General features: G+C 42.7%; 1 protein-coding gene across 4 annotated transcripts; it reads left to right on the plus strand.

The window, feature by feature from the left end:
• The first annotated feature begins 1,449 nt into the window (after nucleotides 1–1,449).
• Nucleotides 1,450–15,481, plus strand: MMP8 (matrix metallopeptidase 8). 4 transcript variants are annotated; one of them, XM_080642894.1, is made up of 10 exons: nucleotides 1,450–1,689; nucleotides 4,386–4,630; nucleotides 5,493–5,641; nucleotides 5,729–5,854; nucleotides 8,564–8,725; nucleotides 10,397–10,514; nucleotides 11,221–11,354; nucleotides 12,038–12,191; nucleotides 13,292–13,395; nucleotides 13,546–15,481. In XM_080642894.1, the coding sequence occupies exons 1-10, from the start codon at nucleotides 1,579–1,581 to the stop codon at nucleotides 13,647–13,649; spliced, it is 1,407 nt and encodes a 468-aa protein (XP_080499020.1). In that variant the 5' UTR covers nucleotides 1,450–1,578; the 3' UTR covers nucleotides 13,650–15,481. The 4 variants fall into 4 exon arrangements, with proteins under 4 accessions (XP_080499020.1, XP_080499022.1, XP_080499023.1 ...); XM_080642896.1 differs by having other exon boundaries at nucleotides 1,478–1,705; nucleotides 13,546–15,475; XM_080642897.1 differs by having other exon boundaries at nucleotides 1,478–1,689; nucleotides 4,279–4,630; nucleotides 13,546–15,475.
• Nucleotides 15,482–16,573: the final 1,092 nt, after the last annotated feature.

Below are 16,573 nucleotides of genomic sequence, written 5' to 3' on the forward strand. Positions count from 1 at the left end.
TCCCCTTCCAGTCTGATCGCCCCTAACTGCCTCTGCCTGCCAACCTGATCGCCCACTAACTGCTCCCCTGCCAGCCTGATCGCCCCCTAACTGCTCCCCTACTGGCCTGATCACCCCCTAACTGCTCCCCTGCCAGCCTGATCACCCCCTAACTGCCCCCCTGCTGGCCTGATCACCCCTAACTTCCCTCCCCTGCTGGCCTGATCGCCCCTCATTGCCCTCCCCTGCTGGCCTGATTGCCCCTTACTGCCTCTGCCTCAGCCCCCACCACCATGGCTTTGTCCAGAAGGATGTCCGGAAGATATCCAGTCTAATTAGCATATTACCCTTTTATTAGTATAGATTTATATACAAGAATACATAAAGAATGCCTTTAGAATATATGTAAATATATGTAAATGATATATACAAAAACTGTATGGTAAGGTAACATAATTTACATGCATGTAGAGTTAGAATAAGTAGGAAGAGGTGACACAATTTGAAAAGCATGCCCAAGGGCCCCTCACCAATACAGCCCCCTTATGTAGCCACATTGTCTGCAAATCCTCACTTAGTCTCATTCTCCCTCTCATTTGGGTCCTTCTCTCTGAACACGAGTCACAGTATCCCAGTTGTTGCTGGCCTGGAGCTATTGCTCAGTAGGGGCCAGCCGGGCCCCAGTGGAGACTATAAAACAGCCTGATATACCAGCGCAGGTGCAGTCTCCCTAAACATTCCACCTGGATTGAATCCTGGCTCCTCTACTATCATAGTGTGTGACTGTTAAACAAGTCACCTCACTTTGGATTTGATTTCTTGTGCAAAATACAGATTATAATAGCACCTACCTCCCAAGGCTGTGTGAGGGTGACCTGAAGTGACATAGGTACAGCACATATGTCTGGGACATAATATCCAATCAATGTCAATTATTATCATCCTCAGTATTGCTTTCCTTGTCTTTCCTGTGGAAAATCCAGCTTGCAGGTTGGGGATTTTCTAATACATTGATGCCAAAACCACAACCTTCAGAGCTGCTCCGAGACCCCCATACAAATCCTGCTTTGTGACAACACTCCCAACACACCCCTCACAAACAGCAAGTGAGGCTCTCAAGTTGGGCTTCTTAGTCCCAAGTCACCTACCACTAACAAACACTATTCCCCGGTATAAATGAACACAGCTTCAGTATCTTACATACCCAGCAAGTGTAAGCTGTAGATGACTGCTGTTCATCACTTCACAATTAATCTCTATTCTTTTTCATTGACCACACAATTTTGCAAAAGTTAATATCTAACTAAAAACCCCAAAAGCAAACTGTAGTAAATTGCACTGTTTTTCTGTTGAAAGACTCCTTCATTGGCCGGGTACTAAATCACATTTTAACATTGCAAAATTGTCGAAGTGTAATTAACCTGTGTTTCTTCACATTCCCCATGTGGCAATTGTTTAAGACACAGCTTTATAAGGGACCAAGAGAGCCGCGAGGGACACATACATGATGCTGTGAACATCTGGGCACCCACCAGGGAAGGACCCTACCCAAAGGGGCAGAGCAGAAGGCCAGGGGAGGTGGCGTTTGGAGGAAAGGCCATGTCCAGTTTGAAGGTGCTCCCACTTCTGCTCTTATTCCACATGCAGCTTTTCAAGGCCTTTCCAGTATCTTCTCAACCCAAAGAAGAAAAATATATAGACGTTGTTCAGGTAAATTAACGACCAGGTGGGTGGTTGATTTGCTGGTAATTAGGAAATTGTATGGATTGTTTTCTCCTTTTAATTAAAACAGCCTGAAAGTAATTATGTGGATAATTTGTTTGAGTTTAAACATCTTTCAGTGGGTTGGAGGGTTCCAAGCTGAATCCCCTAAAAGCCAGGCCCTTCAAATCCTGGCAAAACACTGCTGCTGAGCTGCCTCCATTTGGGGAACCCTTTGGGAAGGAATGGTTTTAAATACACAGCCGAGTGATTTTCTTTTCGACTTACCTAAGATTTTCCCTCCCAACCCAGTTATTCCATGTCTGGCTCCTTCCATCTGACTGTCTTTGCAGCCAAAAATCCCAGGTGCACAAGAGTGCAGGAGGATGGGAAATTATAAGGAAAAAAAAAATCAGTTTACAGTGTAAGCAGATTTCCCTACACCAGATTAGGGGGCTTTGTATACACTCTTGGAAGCATTGTAAAAGCAGAACCAATAGCCTTTTTCTGTTGTTTCCCAGTATGAACGTTAGGCCAGATTTTTAAGACACACAAGAGAATGCTATCCCAAACTTGTTATACATGACTTTCTTGGCATTCTAGTTTTAGGAAAGTGTTGTGCTTATTTCTTTTTCTTTTTATCTTTCACATTTTAAAAGTGTCTCTTATAATGGTAATGGCAACCCCTGGCTAATAGCTAGTTTTTTCAGTTTTATTCTGAAATATTATCTCATTTCATCCTTATGACAACCCTGTGAAAGAGGTATTATTATTTCCTCTTTAGAGACCAAAGCGACTCTAAAATCAGTTAAGTGGTATGTCCAAGAAATCACAGTTAATTTGTGGCAGAAATAAGATTGGAACCCAACCAATCTGATCCCATAGCTTGTGAGAGCCCCAAAGTGCCCTGTCCTCTGTCACTTACAGAGTGCCAAGAATTCAAAGGCTGCTTAAGAAATTTTTTTCTTTATTGATTAATGTATTACATATGTGTCCTTATTCCTCCATTACCCACCCCCTCCCCCCGCCAATGCATGCCCTCACCCCCCTGTTGTCTGTGTCCATTGATTAGGCTTATATGCATGCATATAAGTCCTTTGGTTGATCTCTCCCCCTTATCCCCACTGTCCCCTACCTTCCCTGAGGTTTGACGTTCTGATCAATGTTTCTCTGTCTCTGGATCTGTTTTTGTTCATCAGTTTATGTTGTTCATTATATTTCATAAATGAGTGAGATCATGTCATATTTATCTTTCTCTGCTTAAGAAATTTTAAGACTGCCTGCCCACCCTCCAGAACCTTTACTTCCTAATGAGTGTTGGCCGCTTTAAAAGTGTTACTGGGCCCTAACCGGTTTGGCTCAGTGGATAGAGCGTCGGCCTGCAGACTGAAGAAGGGTCCCAGGTTCGATTCCGCTCAAGGGCATGTACCTTGGGTGTGGGCACATCCCCAGTAGGCGGTGTGCAGGAGGCAGCTGTTCGATGTTTCTCTCTCATCAATGTTTCTAACTCTCTATCCCTCTCCCTTCCTCTCTGTAAAAAGTCAATAAAATATATATTTTTTAAAAAAGAGTTACTGGGCTGCATAAAATGTTAATGTCAGTGAGGCTGCTGTTGCCCAAAAACTTATTTGGATTTCTTTTTTTATTTATTCAATTTTTGTTTATTTATTTATTGATTAATTCATTCTTTTTTTTTTCTTTCTTCCCCCCTTTTTTTTCTTCCTTTTTTTTTTTAAATTCTCACCCGCGGATGTTTTTCCAGTAATTTTTAGAGAGAGTGGAAGGGAGAGGAAAAGACAGAGAGAAATATCAATGTGAGAAAAACACATCGTTTTGTTGCCTCCTGCATAAGCCCCAACCAGGGCCCAGGGAAGAGCCTGCAACCGAGGTACGTGCCCTTGACCGGAACTGAACCCAGAACCCTTCAGTCCGCAGGCCGATGCTCTACCCGCTGAGTAAAACCAGCTAGGGCCATTCATTTTTTTTTCTTAAAAAATTTTTAGTGTTGACATTATTGCAGGAATTCCCCTCCCCGCCCCTTTGCCCACTTCCACGCTCCCCCACCTACACCTTTCTTGGCCTTTACCAACATATTATGTGTCCATGGGGTATGCATATATGTTCTTTTATGAAATTGTGAATTCCCACTTGAGAAGCAATATGATGAGTTGGGACCTGAATTGTCATCTTGACCATTCCTTCCTTCTCTGCACCTGAATTGCTCTCTTTCTTTTTTCAGAGTAGTTTTATATATTTTATTTATTTATTTATTTTATACAACTTCACTTCTTAATGAGGATGAGTAAAACCCCTTTATAGTAGTGAAATGAGGATTAAAAGAGAGAATTAACATTGATGCAGCTAATACCTCAAGAAGTCAATTAAATGCTAATGCTATTTTTTTTGATAAAAATAAGAAGGCAGTCTGGGTGTAGTCTAGCATTTTGCATGGGTCTTGGACTTCATCCCTTATGAAATACCTTTTTTTTTGGTATAAACATTAATTGGAGTGCTGACTGGGGGGCTGTTCTTTCAAATAGGCACTGTTCTTTGAAAGTCAACCTACAAATTTGTGTTTTCTGCTTCTGTGACTGTCAGGATATTAGACTGTTTCAAGTCTGCGGTAACTTAAAAGGAATGCAAAATGCCCAGAGGAGTGAAGGTCATTTCAGAGCAAGTTCCCTCACAGGTTTGTCTTTGTCCAGAATTACCTGGAGACATTCTATCAATTACCAAAGGACATCTATCAGTCTGAAATGAAGAACAGTGCCAGTGTGATTGTTGAAAAGCTTAAAGAAATGCAGCGATTCTTTGGGTTGGCCGTGACGGGGAAGCCCAACGCAGAAACTCTGGAGATGATGCAAAAGCCTCGCTGTGGAGTGCCCGACAGTGGTGAATTTATGTTGACTCCAGGATACCCCAGGTGGAAACACACTGACCTGACCTACAGGTGCTATTCCAGGGGCTTCAAAACGTACTCATGCATCCTGCTTTTGTTGAGCATGTATAATGTGGCAGGCACTGTTCTAGGACTTGAGATACACCAGAGACAAGCAAATAAATATCACTGCCTTTGTAGAGTTTAATCAGCCTTGGGCAAACTACGGCCCCCGGGCAGGATCCGGCTGTTCTATCCGGTTCTCTTGCTCTCCCCTCCGCTCCTTTACTTTGAATTTATATTAGTTCACACAAACACTCCATCCATGCTTTTGTTCCAGCCCTCTGGTCCAGTTTAAGAACCCATTGTGGCCCTCGAGTCAAAAAGTTTGCCCATCCCTGGTTTAGATGCTAATGAATGAGTATGAAAGGGTAAAGATCTCTTCATTCCAAAGCCTGTCATTTTTTACTGCCTTCTATAATAATCTAAAGAAGACTACGTCAATGTCAATGTCTAAGAACTCACTTTAGAATCCAGAAAAAGGCTTAATTCATTGCTGGAGAGAAACTGGGCCCACCTTCCATTCATCTTACGATAGTAACAATAATAATAATAATACTCAATATTTGTTCAATGCTCCTATTTTCCAAGTAGTGAACTTAATGCTTTACATGCATTTAGCCCCCCACAACAACCCTATGACATGGGTACTATTTTATTATCCTCATTTTATAAATAAAGAAACTAAATTTAAAAAACATGTAATAACATGTGCAGAAGCCATATCTGTCTTCAACCCTGAGTCCTGCACTCCCTCCTTACACCATCTCCGGTAGTAGTCCATCTTGTATGTAATTCACTCTAAATGGAGAAACTCCAGCTATTGGAGTGCTGTTCTAAACGATGAGCCCTCACACATCTTCTCATTTTGAAGGATTATTAACTACACCCCACAATTGTCAGAGGCTGATGTGGAAGCAGCTATTAAGAAAGCCTTTCAAGTCTGGAGTGACGTATCACCCCTGAGCTTCACCATGGTCTCACAGGGAGAAGCAGACATCAACATTGCTTTTGTCCAAGGAGGTGGGCTCGAAGCAGTCATGCTCAATTTTGCTTTCTCTGGCTGAAGTGAGACTTGGCAACATCCTAACACAAATTGTTTTATTTCAGCTCATGGTGACAACTCTCCATTTGATGGGCCCGATGGAATCCTTGCCCATGCCTTCCAGCCAGGCCAAGGGATTGGAGGAGATGCTCATTTTGATGCAGAAGAAACATGGACCAAAACCTCTAAAAGTACGTAACCAAGGTCAGGTCAATATGTGGCTTCTGAATAAACATTTTTCCCTTCACAATACACATCACACCACACATACACACACACACACACACACATACACACACACACACACACACACACACACATCCAAGTTATTATAACACTTCAAACTCACACAAACTGACCATTTAAAAATTTTGCTATCTCAAGATACTAAGTCAATTTAGGTTTTTAAAAAATCCTGAAGCTAATTACTGATCATTTCTTAGGGCAGAAATCAGAAAGCTACAGACCATAGGCCCTGTTTGTGGAAACACAGTTTTGATGGGACAGGGCCACACTTGTTTGCCCAGGTGTCATCTGTGGCTGTTTTCCTGCTGCAAGGGCAGAGCTGAGTAGCTGCCATAGAGACTGCATGGCTCACAAAGCCTAAAGCACTCACTACCTGGGCCTTTACCGGAAGAGTTCGCTGACCACTGCTCTAGGGTATGTCTTTCTCTTAGTATTCTGAAATTTAATGATGTTTGTAAAAGGTCCTACTTTTGGAAACCCAGAAATATTTGGGTTCATTTAGAAAACTGTCCTACTTAGAAAAGACGAGCCATCTTCTTTTTCATCTAGTTACTGGGTCTTCACCGAGCCCCTTTTCAATGGTATGTTCCTACACAGCAGACCGCCCTGTTCAGGAGAAGGCTCAGAATAAAAAGAGTTGGAACTCCTGAAGAGAAGAATTGAGGAGAAGGACAGGTACATCCAGTCCATATGACACTTCACAAGGCCCTGGGGTGACAAACAATGTCACAGAGCACTTTAAAAAATAATAGAAAGGGAACCTTTTACCTTCACTCGGGCCTTGTTCCTCCCACCATTTCCTCACCACGTAGGCTGTGAGTGTTTATTCTACCTGAGTCACTGTGCTAGGAGCTGTGTGTACCCAAAGATAAATTACAGTCTCAACTACCATGCATTCCTATCGCCCAACCTGCTAGGTCAGATGGTCATTACCTCTCACCGGAATTAAATGATCCAGGTTCCCACCTGAACTGTTCACCTCCAATCTCTGCTCCCTCTAACTTTTCCCAACACTGCAGCAAGGTTTGTCTTTGAAAAGTCTAACTGAGATTTCATTAGTCTCTTGCTTAACACTTTCAGTGCTTACTTCATATGGACCAAATCATGTCCAAATATTTTCACTTGCCATTGAAGGCTCTTGGTGACTTTCCAGCCTCATCTTTCATGGCTTCTCCTCATATTTCACAAGCAGCGGCCACATTGTGCATTGACTGTTCCTAGATAACACCATGTACTTTCCAACTTCCCTGTACTAGCTTCTGTTGCTTCTTCTTCCTAAAATGCCTTCCCCCACACCCCAAACCCTGCCTTTCAAAATCTCTCTCTTCCCATGCTGTGTCAATTGCCACCTTTGTCTTATCTTTCAGCAGGAAATGAGGCCTCCTTCTGAGAATACCTACTGACAGCCTTTCTATCTCCTCCAACTGCTGTCATTACTCTATGCATTCATCTTTTTTGCATACATTTCCCCTTCCAGACTGTGCACGGTGATAAATCCCCCAGAGCCTCTGTCACTCAAAGGTGCTCTTTGTAATGCACTCATAAATGCAAATAATAATAATAATAAAGATAATAATAATGATCAAGAAAGCAAGTCTTGGGGCATGGGGGGAATTTTATGAGGCTACTTACCAATAGGAAGTTGAACATTGTGGTAAGAGCACAAGTCTTGCCATCATACCTGGGTTTAACCCCAGCTCTACCACTTATTAGTTATAAGACTGATAACAAGATATTAAAAATCTGTGTGCTTCTGTTCCTTACTGTAAAAATATTTTCAAAAATACTTGACAAAAATGTTGTGAGGATGAAATAGTATTACACTTCCTAGCATAGGGGAAGTGCTCCCAGCTCTGATTTACAATGTAGGCATGTGAGAAAATGTACAGTGTGCTGTGAGATGGCACGTGGACTGGCTGGAGGGAGGGGTTCACATCGGAAGCCAAACCCCCAGATGTCTGCTGGAGCCACGTGGAGAGGTCTTGGACTTGGCAAAGGAACTTGAGCTTTGTTTGATTAAAAAAGTATGAGCCTTGGAATTTTTAAGTTTCTAGTTGTGAATGGCTCTATGCTTGTGAAGTTAAAAGTTGAGGGAATGGAGCAATAAGAGGCAGGATTTGTCTCTTTCTGGTGGAGAATTCTGGAAGCTCTTTGTAGAGCTTGGAACCAGGGAAGAGCTGGTGCTGGGCTCTGGGTGAGCAGTGAGTCAGCTCAGCGTCTGAGGCTACTCCGCTGCCTGAGACTACTCCGCTGCCTGGCAGGCTTCTAGCTAACTGCCTGTTTCCTGAGACCCTGCTAATGGGCCTGAGGGCCTGGGAGACTGAGGAGGGCACAAGAGAAGAGGACTTCTGAGGGTCATGAGACCTGTGAAGGCTCTGCCAACATCTCCCTAAGCCTCAGGGCCACATCCATGAAACATGGGAATCACAATAAAGGCAGGTTTGTTTTATTCTAAAATTGGATGTGAAGCTCACAGTCACCCAATCTGACCCTGATTCCTTCTAATCTTCATTTCCCTGGAGAGAAAAAGAAAGTGACAGGCATGAAAGGCTATTTCTCCAGACAGTTTTGGCTCAATAGCTGCATTCCTTGAGATCATCTTTCCACCACCCTTGGGTACACCGAGCCCTTCACCACACATGCTTGCATTTCAGATTACAACTTGTTTCTTGTTGCTGCCCACGAATTTGGCCATTCCTTGGGGCTCTCTCACTCTTCTGACCCTGGTGCCCTGATGTATCCCAACTACGCCTTCAGCGAAACCAGCACCTACTCGCTCCCTCAAGATGACATCAATGGCATTCAGGCCATCTATGGTAAGGTCATCTGAAGAACGTTGCAGAACATAGTAAGACCTGCGCATGTCAAGGACGTTCATTGCAGTCCCTGTTTATGGTGGTAGAAGTTGGAGAGCACTTGGGAGTCTATTGGGAGGAGAATGCACAGGTGAAATGTGCTGGATGCATGCCATAGAGCATGTGCAGCAGCGAGAAGCACTGAATTAGATGTACGTGTGGCAACAACAGGGATGGGTCTTTAAAACATTGCACTTCATGGAAAAGAAACAGAATGATACATCATGCACAGTACAAATTAAATTGCACAATATATGAATCTATATAAATTAAATATGCACATAGACAAAGAAGGGTATATTAACATGCTAACAAGAAGACATATATATATATATATATATATATATATATATATATATATATATATATATCTTAAGATTGTTGTTTGTGGGGGAGGGAGGGTGATGTGAATGGAAATGGAGAGAAACAGTTTTTTAAAGTCACTAGAGGCTCGGTGCATGAAAATTCATGCACTGGGGCGAGGGGATCCCCTCACCCCAGCTTGCCCCCTCTCACAGTCCAGAAGCCCTCAGGGGAGGAGGGGGAGGTGACCCGGTGATCAGAAGAAGGCGATGCCCCCATCACATCTCTGCTGCTGCCTCAGCCAACCCTGGTTACCTGAGCCTCGGGCGGCCCTGGGGGGCTGGGTAGCCACCATCCGAGGCTTGCCTGTGCCTCAGGCCAGCCCTGGGCAGCTGGGGGCCTGAAAGGACTGGGCGCCACCATCTTGTGGCTGTGGGCACCACCATCCTTGAGGGCATGGCAGTCAATTAGCATATTCCCTCCTTATTGACTGTGGGTGCCGCCATTTTTGTGAGAGCATGATGGTCAATTAGCATGTTCCCTCTTTATTCGATAGGATGACTGAAACTTCAGGGAGGCATATAGAAGCCTTTGGCCCTGTTATAAAAGTACTATATGGGTAAGACCATTGCATCTCTCCTCCCTCCTGCCCCCTAGTGGCTGTGACTAAAAAGTGTTGAAGGAAATGGAATGGAGGGAGTGAAGTGGAATGAAACTGGAGGGAGCATTCTGTTCTACCGGTGGGATAAAATTACAAAACCAAGCCTGCCAGGGCACCACAACTAGAGAATTTTTGTCATCACAGTAGAAGTTTTAGAAATGATGAGACCTACTCTAACTGCCTTCCCCAACTCCCTTTCCCCTGAAAACACCGGCTTCCTTTGCTCACCAATGTTTTAAATTCTCTTAACTACTAATATAGCCCTTCAATCAACAATGAAAAAACACATTTAAGTGCAAATAGTTATAGAAAAAAATATTGCTAAAATTTGACTTAGATCTATGCTGTGGGGTAAAAGTCTGGTCTCAGTTCCTTTCTGAAGGTGGATTTTGGAGAAGTGGGAATTGGATACTAAGTGACCCAAAAAAATGGAGAAAGAGGGAGAAAAAAGGAGGAGAAGGATGTATTAGGATTTTAAGTGGAGCAAAGAATTCAAATTTCTTTACTGCAAAATTTAACAAATGTACAGTTATATTGATGCCTTGTGTGATAGTCGGGCAGTGTTCCTCTTCGTGTGAAGATGCTTCATCACACTGAAAAGTGCTGAAATACAAAAAAAAAAAAAATCACACTGGGCTTGCACTTACAAAAAGCCTTTTCTTTTTCAGGACCTTCAGACAACCCCATCCAACCAACGGGACCAAGCACACCCATCACCTGTGACCCCCGCCTGACATTTGATGCTATCACCACACTCCGTGGAGAAATACTTTTCTTTAAAGACAAGTATAAGATTGAACTGTTCCTTCTTTTGGCTTACTTTACTGGCATAACTTAAAACTATATTTTAATTAAGTCACATACTACATATTATTCAGCTTTCCTTTGAATTCTATACATATGTGCCTCATTGGAATTTCTAGTGGTTTCTGGGCAACTCGAAACATCCAGGAAAAGAAAACTAAAATATCTACGAACATTCAGGTGTTTGTGGTGATGTAAATAGACATGGGCTCTAGCTACTTGGGAACTCCATAGCTAGGTTTACACAACACCAAAACATTATTCAATTCACTCAAATTCTATCAAGTAAATGGAAATTATCACTTAAGCTGTAGGGTAAATATCCAAAAGATTGAATTTTTCTATGTCCCATTGTCTATTTTGTGATTATGTAATCACAGGCTAAGTGTACTTGTATTGCTTTTGCTGGAATACTCTAAATATTCTCATCATTTTTTGTAGGGACAATAATGAAAGAGACTAAAATAAGACTTGTCAATGAGTAATCAAATGAGGTCACTCTTACGACCCCCTCTGGAACTGTAAAGTACATACCCGATGGACAATATTGGTCACTGTGCTAGAAACTTTGCTTTTCTTATATTGTCATATCCTCCCAGCAATCTTATGAGGACCAATACTAACCCAAGACTCACAGAAGCTTCCTACATAGACTATTGTGTGTGTTCTCTCCCTTGTGCTCCATCAGATACTTCTGGAGAAGGCATCCTCAGTTACGAAGAGTTGAACTCACTTTTATTTCCCTATTCTGGCCATCCCTGCCAACTGGTATACAGGCTGCTTATGAGGATTCTGACAGGGACCTGGTTTTCCTATTTAAAGGTAACTGCCTAGGGTTTCATTTTATTTTAGTTCTGCCTGAAGGAAGGGGAAAAAGATTTTTTTGTGGTCCCTCCCAGGTTCAGAGGAGGTGAGCCAGTGAGTGTTATGCTGGCCAGGCTTCATCTAGAGACCTGGGCTGGTCCCATCTCTGCCACTAACTGCTGTGTACACTTGAGCAGGTTGTATCCCCTTCCAGGCTCAGTTTTCTCATCTACAAAGTGAGAATAACTTTAGTGTTCCTCCACCCTCAAGTTTCCCCAAGGATGTAACTTAATTTCTGTATGGAAGTCATGTAAAATAAGACATCCAATTGTGAGATGCCAAGCTGAGAAGTTGGAACTTTTTATTTTTTTCCTCCTGCATGCCCGCTACTGGGGATCGAGCCCACAACCTGGAGCATGTGCCCTGACTGGAAATCGAACCATGACCCCCTGGTTCATATTTTGATGCTCAACCACTAAGCCACACGGGCCAGATGGGAAGTTGGAATTTTTAAATAGGAGCTGGAGTATCACTGAGGCTATTATAGCCCAATGAACTTCACTTTATCACCTTTATTTTTTAAAGACTCTTCGTCCTGTTTTCATTTCTATGATAAATGTATGCAATGAATAACAAGTGATACACATTATTTTGTAGGAAAGAAAGATTTTTATCTAACATATAACCTGAATCATTTTCAGGCAAGCAGTACTGGGCTCTAAGTGGCTATGACATTCAGCAAGGTTACCCCAAGGATATATCAAATTACGGGTTCCCAAGCAATGTTCAAGCAATTGATGCAGCTGTTTCCTACAGGACAAAAACATACTTCTTTGTGAATAACCAATTTTGGAGGTAAGGTCAACTATTTGTTCAACTAGAGATTGAAATCTGCGTTTATGTACCCTGTCTACAAGCCACTAACAATCAGGCATCTGAAAACTTTAAAAACCTAGGTGGTCGCCGAAACTGGTTTGGCTCAGTGGATAGAGCGTCGGCCTGCGGACTGGGGGGTCCCGGGTTCGATTCCGGTCAAGGGCACATACCGTGGTTGCGGGCACATCCCCAGTGGGAGGTGTGCAGGAGGCAGCTGATCGATGTTTCTCTCTCATCGATGTTTCTAGCTCTCTATCCCTCTCCCTTCCTCTCTGTAAAATATCAATAAAATATATTTAAAAAAATAATAATAAAAAAATAAAAATAAATAAAAACCTAGGTGGTCTTTGATAGCCATTCTTTTTCATACGATGATTGATGCTATATCTTTTGAAAAATTTTTGTTTACTATTGATTTCAGAGAAGAAGGGAGAGGAGAGAGAAATAGAAACATCAATGATGAGAGAGAATCATTGATTGACTGCCTCCCGCACACCCCCCACTGGGGATTGAGCCCACAACGCAGGCATGTGCCCTTGACCGCAATTGAACCCAGGACCCTTCAGTCCACAGGCCCACGCTCTATCCACTAAGCCAACCAGCTAGGGTGAAATTTTTATAAAATTAAAATGCGTGCACAATGGTATTGAAGATTCTATATCATGAGCAAATCTTAATAAAGCACGAGGATGGGCTACAAAAAGTTAGGTTAACTCTCATTTATGATTTAAAGTCTAACATTCTTAAGCAAGTGCTATCCAGATAGCCTACAAAATCTGGTGCCCAAGTTAGACTTATTATTTACATTTATTCAGAGAGAGAGGGAGAGAGAGACTGACTATGTATCAGTTAACCAAAAGCCTTAGAAAATATAGCTCTTCTTTTTAAAAATAACACTGCACCAGTAATCAAAAACCTATTTTAGTAATAATGATACCCATATATTTTATAAATGGGTATAAAGTTTAAAAGTTACCCATTCTTAGTCCCAGTAAAAAGGACATATGCAACTTAAATAAAACCATTATACTTATATACTGTATTGGTCTTAAAACACGGGACTTTTTTTTTCTCATCAGATATGATAACCAAAGACAATCCATGGAACCAGGTTATCCCAAAAGCATAGCAAGTACCTTTCAAGGAATAGACAGTAGAGTTGATGCAGTTTTCCAGCAGGATTGTAAGTAGAAAAAAAACTAATTTGTTTCAATATTTTAAGTAGCATATTTGCATTTGAATGTTATGGGATAGGAGTGGAGTATTTTTAATTGAAAACATTGGAGATTTTACTTCTACAGGCTAATTCAAAACATTATCTTTTTTTTTATAGACTTCTTCCTTTTCTTCAGTGGACCAAGATATTATGCATTTGATCTTAATGGTCGTAGAGTCACTAGGGTTGACAGAAGCATTCGATGGCTCAATTGTAGATAGAGTTGAAGCAAAATCAAGTGTGTTTGTATCTATTTTCTGAATATGAAAGGGAAGTTTAATTTGCATATCCATGGTGTGTCCTATTATACTTTTCTCAATAGTAAATAATGCTGTTTGGTATCACTCTATTCCTTGAACTTGTCTTCTGTGAAAATATGTTTGTGTATTCTGCAGCTTTCAGAGTCTGATTTAGTTCCTTCATATTCCATCTCAGGTTAGTGAACCCATCACAAGAGAAAAAGGTTAAGACCTCTATGTCACCCAGAAGATAAGCAACTATTTCATTACTTGCTTATCTGACTTGTAAATGCATATATATTCCTAAATCTCTTTAAACATGTCTTAAGTATACTGCTACATGCAATTTAGCACTGGACGTTGGTTAGACAGTACCCCTTGCTTCTATTGAAAATGTGGTGCTATTTTCCACTCTTGGAAATAAATATCTTTGATACATGTGGGTTGAAGTGTCTCTCCCCCCCACAAAAAAAAAATACATGTTTAAGTCCAAACCCCAGGTATCTATGAATGTATCTTATTTGAAATTAGCCTTTGCAAATGTAATGAGTTGAGATGAGTTTATACTGGACTAGGTGTCCTTATGAGAAGAGGAGAGACATAAATACACAGAGAAGAAGGCCGTGTGAAGATAAAGGTGAGATTGGAGTAATGCATCTACATGCCAAGAACTGCCAGAATCCACCAGAATCCAGAAAAAGGCAAGGAAGGATCCTCCTTAGAGCCTTCAGAGAGAACATGACCCCGCCTCCAATACCTTGATTTTAGACCTCTAGCCTCTAGAACTCTGATAGAATACATTTCTGTTGTTTTAAATTACCAAGTCTTGGTACTTTGTTATGGTGGCCCTAGGAAGCTTATACAGTATACCTGCACTTAAAGAAATGAATCAACAGAGAATGACAAAGTTGAACCCCCAGAGAGGATTATTGGCATCTTTGGGGGGAGGGGTGGCAGCAAGAGATACTACTTCATCTCCTGCTTCCTCCCACTCTCTCCTTCTATAGTCCAAGCAAATGGGCTCATTGAAACTGTAGCTCTTTATTTCTTTTTTTCCTGGGCTACTCAGGAGGACACCCTCTAAAGATAATTGGGGTTTACTGTACAAACAATGCTGAACACAAAGTTCAATAAATCTCATTAAATTGAGCTTAAATTTGCTAGTGGCTCTTTCCAGCCACACAAGTAGCCCATCTTATTTTAACACCTGTGAGACCATATTGTCTAGTCTAGACATCAAAATCAGATGTTAGAATGCAATATACTTTATTACACAATAAATATGTGAATTATAAATATATTTATCACCAGCACATCCTATTTTCTTTTTCTATTAAAGTTTTTAAATTCCACAAGTAATTATTATTTAGTACTAGAAGCCCGGTGCACGGATTTGTGCACCGGTGGGGTCCCTTGGCATGGCCTGCGGGGATTGGGCTGAAACCAGCAGTCCAACCCCACCTGCTACTCCTGCCTGCTGCTCCTGCTCATCCTGGCCCTGCTGTGCCTGCCGCCACCACTCAGTAGGCTCACTGCCACTCTGCTGCGGTCTCCGAGCTGCAACGGCCAGCCGTGAGCCCTGCTTCTAGTGCCCATCGGACAGCTGAGCAGTGCTCTCGCTGTGGGAGTGCACTGACCACCAGGGGGCAGCTCCTGCATTGAGCATCTGCCCCCTGGTGGTCCAGTGTGAGTCATAGCAACTGGTCATTCAGTTGTTTGGTCACTTAGGCTTTTATATATAGAGATAATTTAGCACCTTATTCTAATTCAAAAAATATCTATTAAATGAATTCAAAATAAATATTTTTAATGACTGACTTGTAATCTACTATAATTTCTTAGATACCACCACATAGTTAATCTAAAGTACAAAAATAGCAAATTTTGATATACTGTTTACAGCCATTCATTCCCTTATCAGAATTATATTAAGCTTTTAGATATTGCTTCACAAGTTATGGAATCTATAATAATAAAAGGGTAACATGCTAATTAGACCAGATGTCTTCCGGACATCCTTCCTGACCAAGCTGGGGCCAGAGGAAAGCCAGCCCAGGTCCCGGGTTCCTGCAGGTGGCCCGCAGGAACCAACCCGGGTCCCGGGTGCCTGCAGGTGGCCCGCAGGAAGCCAGCCCCAGTCCCAGGTGCCTGCCGGCAGCCAGAGGAGGGAAGCCCAGGTCCCAGGTACCAGAGGGAAGCTGTGCCGGCAGCCGGGGAAAGGAAGGCCTACTCTTCCACTAATTTTCATGCATCGGACCTCTAGTATTTTATAAATGCTCAATGCCCTCAAAAAAATTCTTAAAATATGCCACCACATTATTCTCAATTTATTTTACAAGATGAGAAAACACAAACTAGCATCTATATATATAAAAGCATAATATGCAAATCGACCAGATGGTGGAATGACCAGTCACTATGACACACACTGACCACCAGGAGACAGACGCTCAGTGCAGGAGCTGCCCCCAGCCCACAGGCCCTAATCACCTGATTGGGGCCTGCCAGCCAACCTGTCAGTCTCTCCCCCTGACTGGGAGGCTCCAATCGCCCGATGGGGAATGGGGAACCAGGGGTTGGTGACAGCGGACATGGGCAGCACCAGGCCAAGGCGGGTGTGAGCGAGCAGGGCCCTGATCACCCTGTCGGTCATCCCACACACAGAGGGCAAGCACTGGCAGGGGGCGGGGCCAGCGAGCAGGCGGGTACAGCCAACCTCTTGGTCTCTCCCCCAGGCGGCAGGCTTCAATCACCCAATGGGGAATGGGGAACCGGGGGTGGATGGCGCGGGCATCAGGGGGCAGGGCTGGCTGCTGGCAGCTGGGGAAGATTGGCCCTGATTACAGGCCAGGCCTAGGGACCCTACCAGTGCACAAATTTCATGCACCAGGCCTCTAGGCTATATA

This window comes from Plecotus auritus, assembly GCF_963455305.1.
Source record: "Plecotus auritus genome assembly, chromosome: 9".
Classification (NCBI taxonomy): domain Eukaryota; kingdom Metazoa; phylum Chordata; class Mammalia; order Chiroptera; family Vespertilionidae; genus Plecotus; species Plecotus auritus.

Coding starts and splice junctions, on each gene's coding strand:
- MMP8 (XM_080642894.1), top strand. CDS start 1,579: ATGTCCAGTTTGAAGGTGCTCCCACTTCTGCTCTTATTCCACATGCAG. Junction 8,726..10,396: donor TGGCATTCAGGCCATCTATG/GTAAGGTCATCT, acceptor TTTCTTTTTCAG/GACCTTCAGACAACCCCATC. Junction 12,192..13,291: donor GTGAATAACCAATTTTGGAG/GTAAGGTCAACT, acceptor TTTTCTCATCAG/ATATGATAACCAAAGACAAT.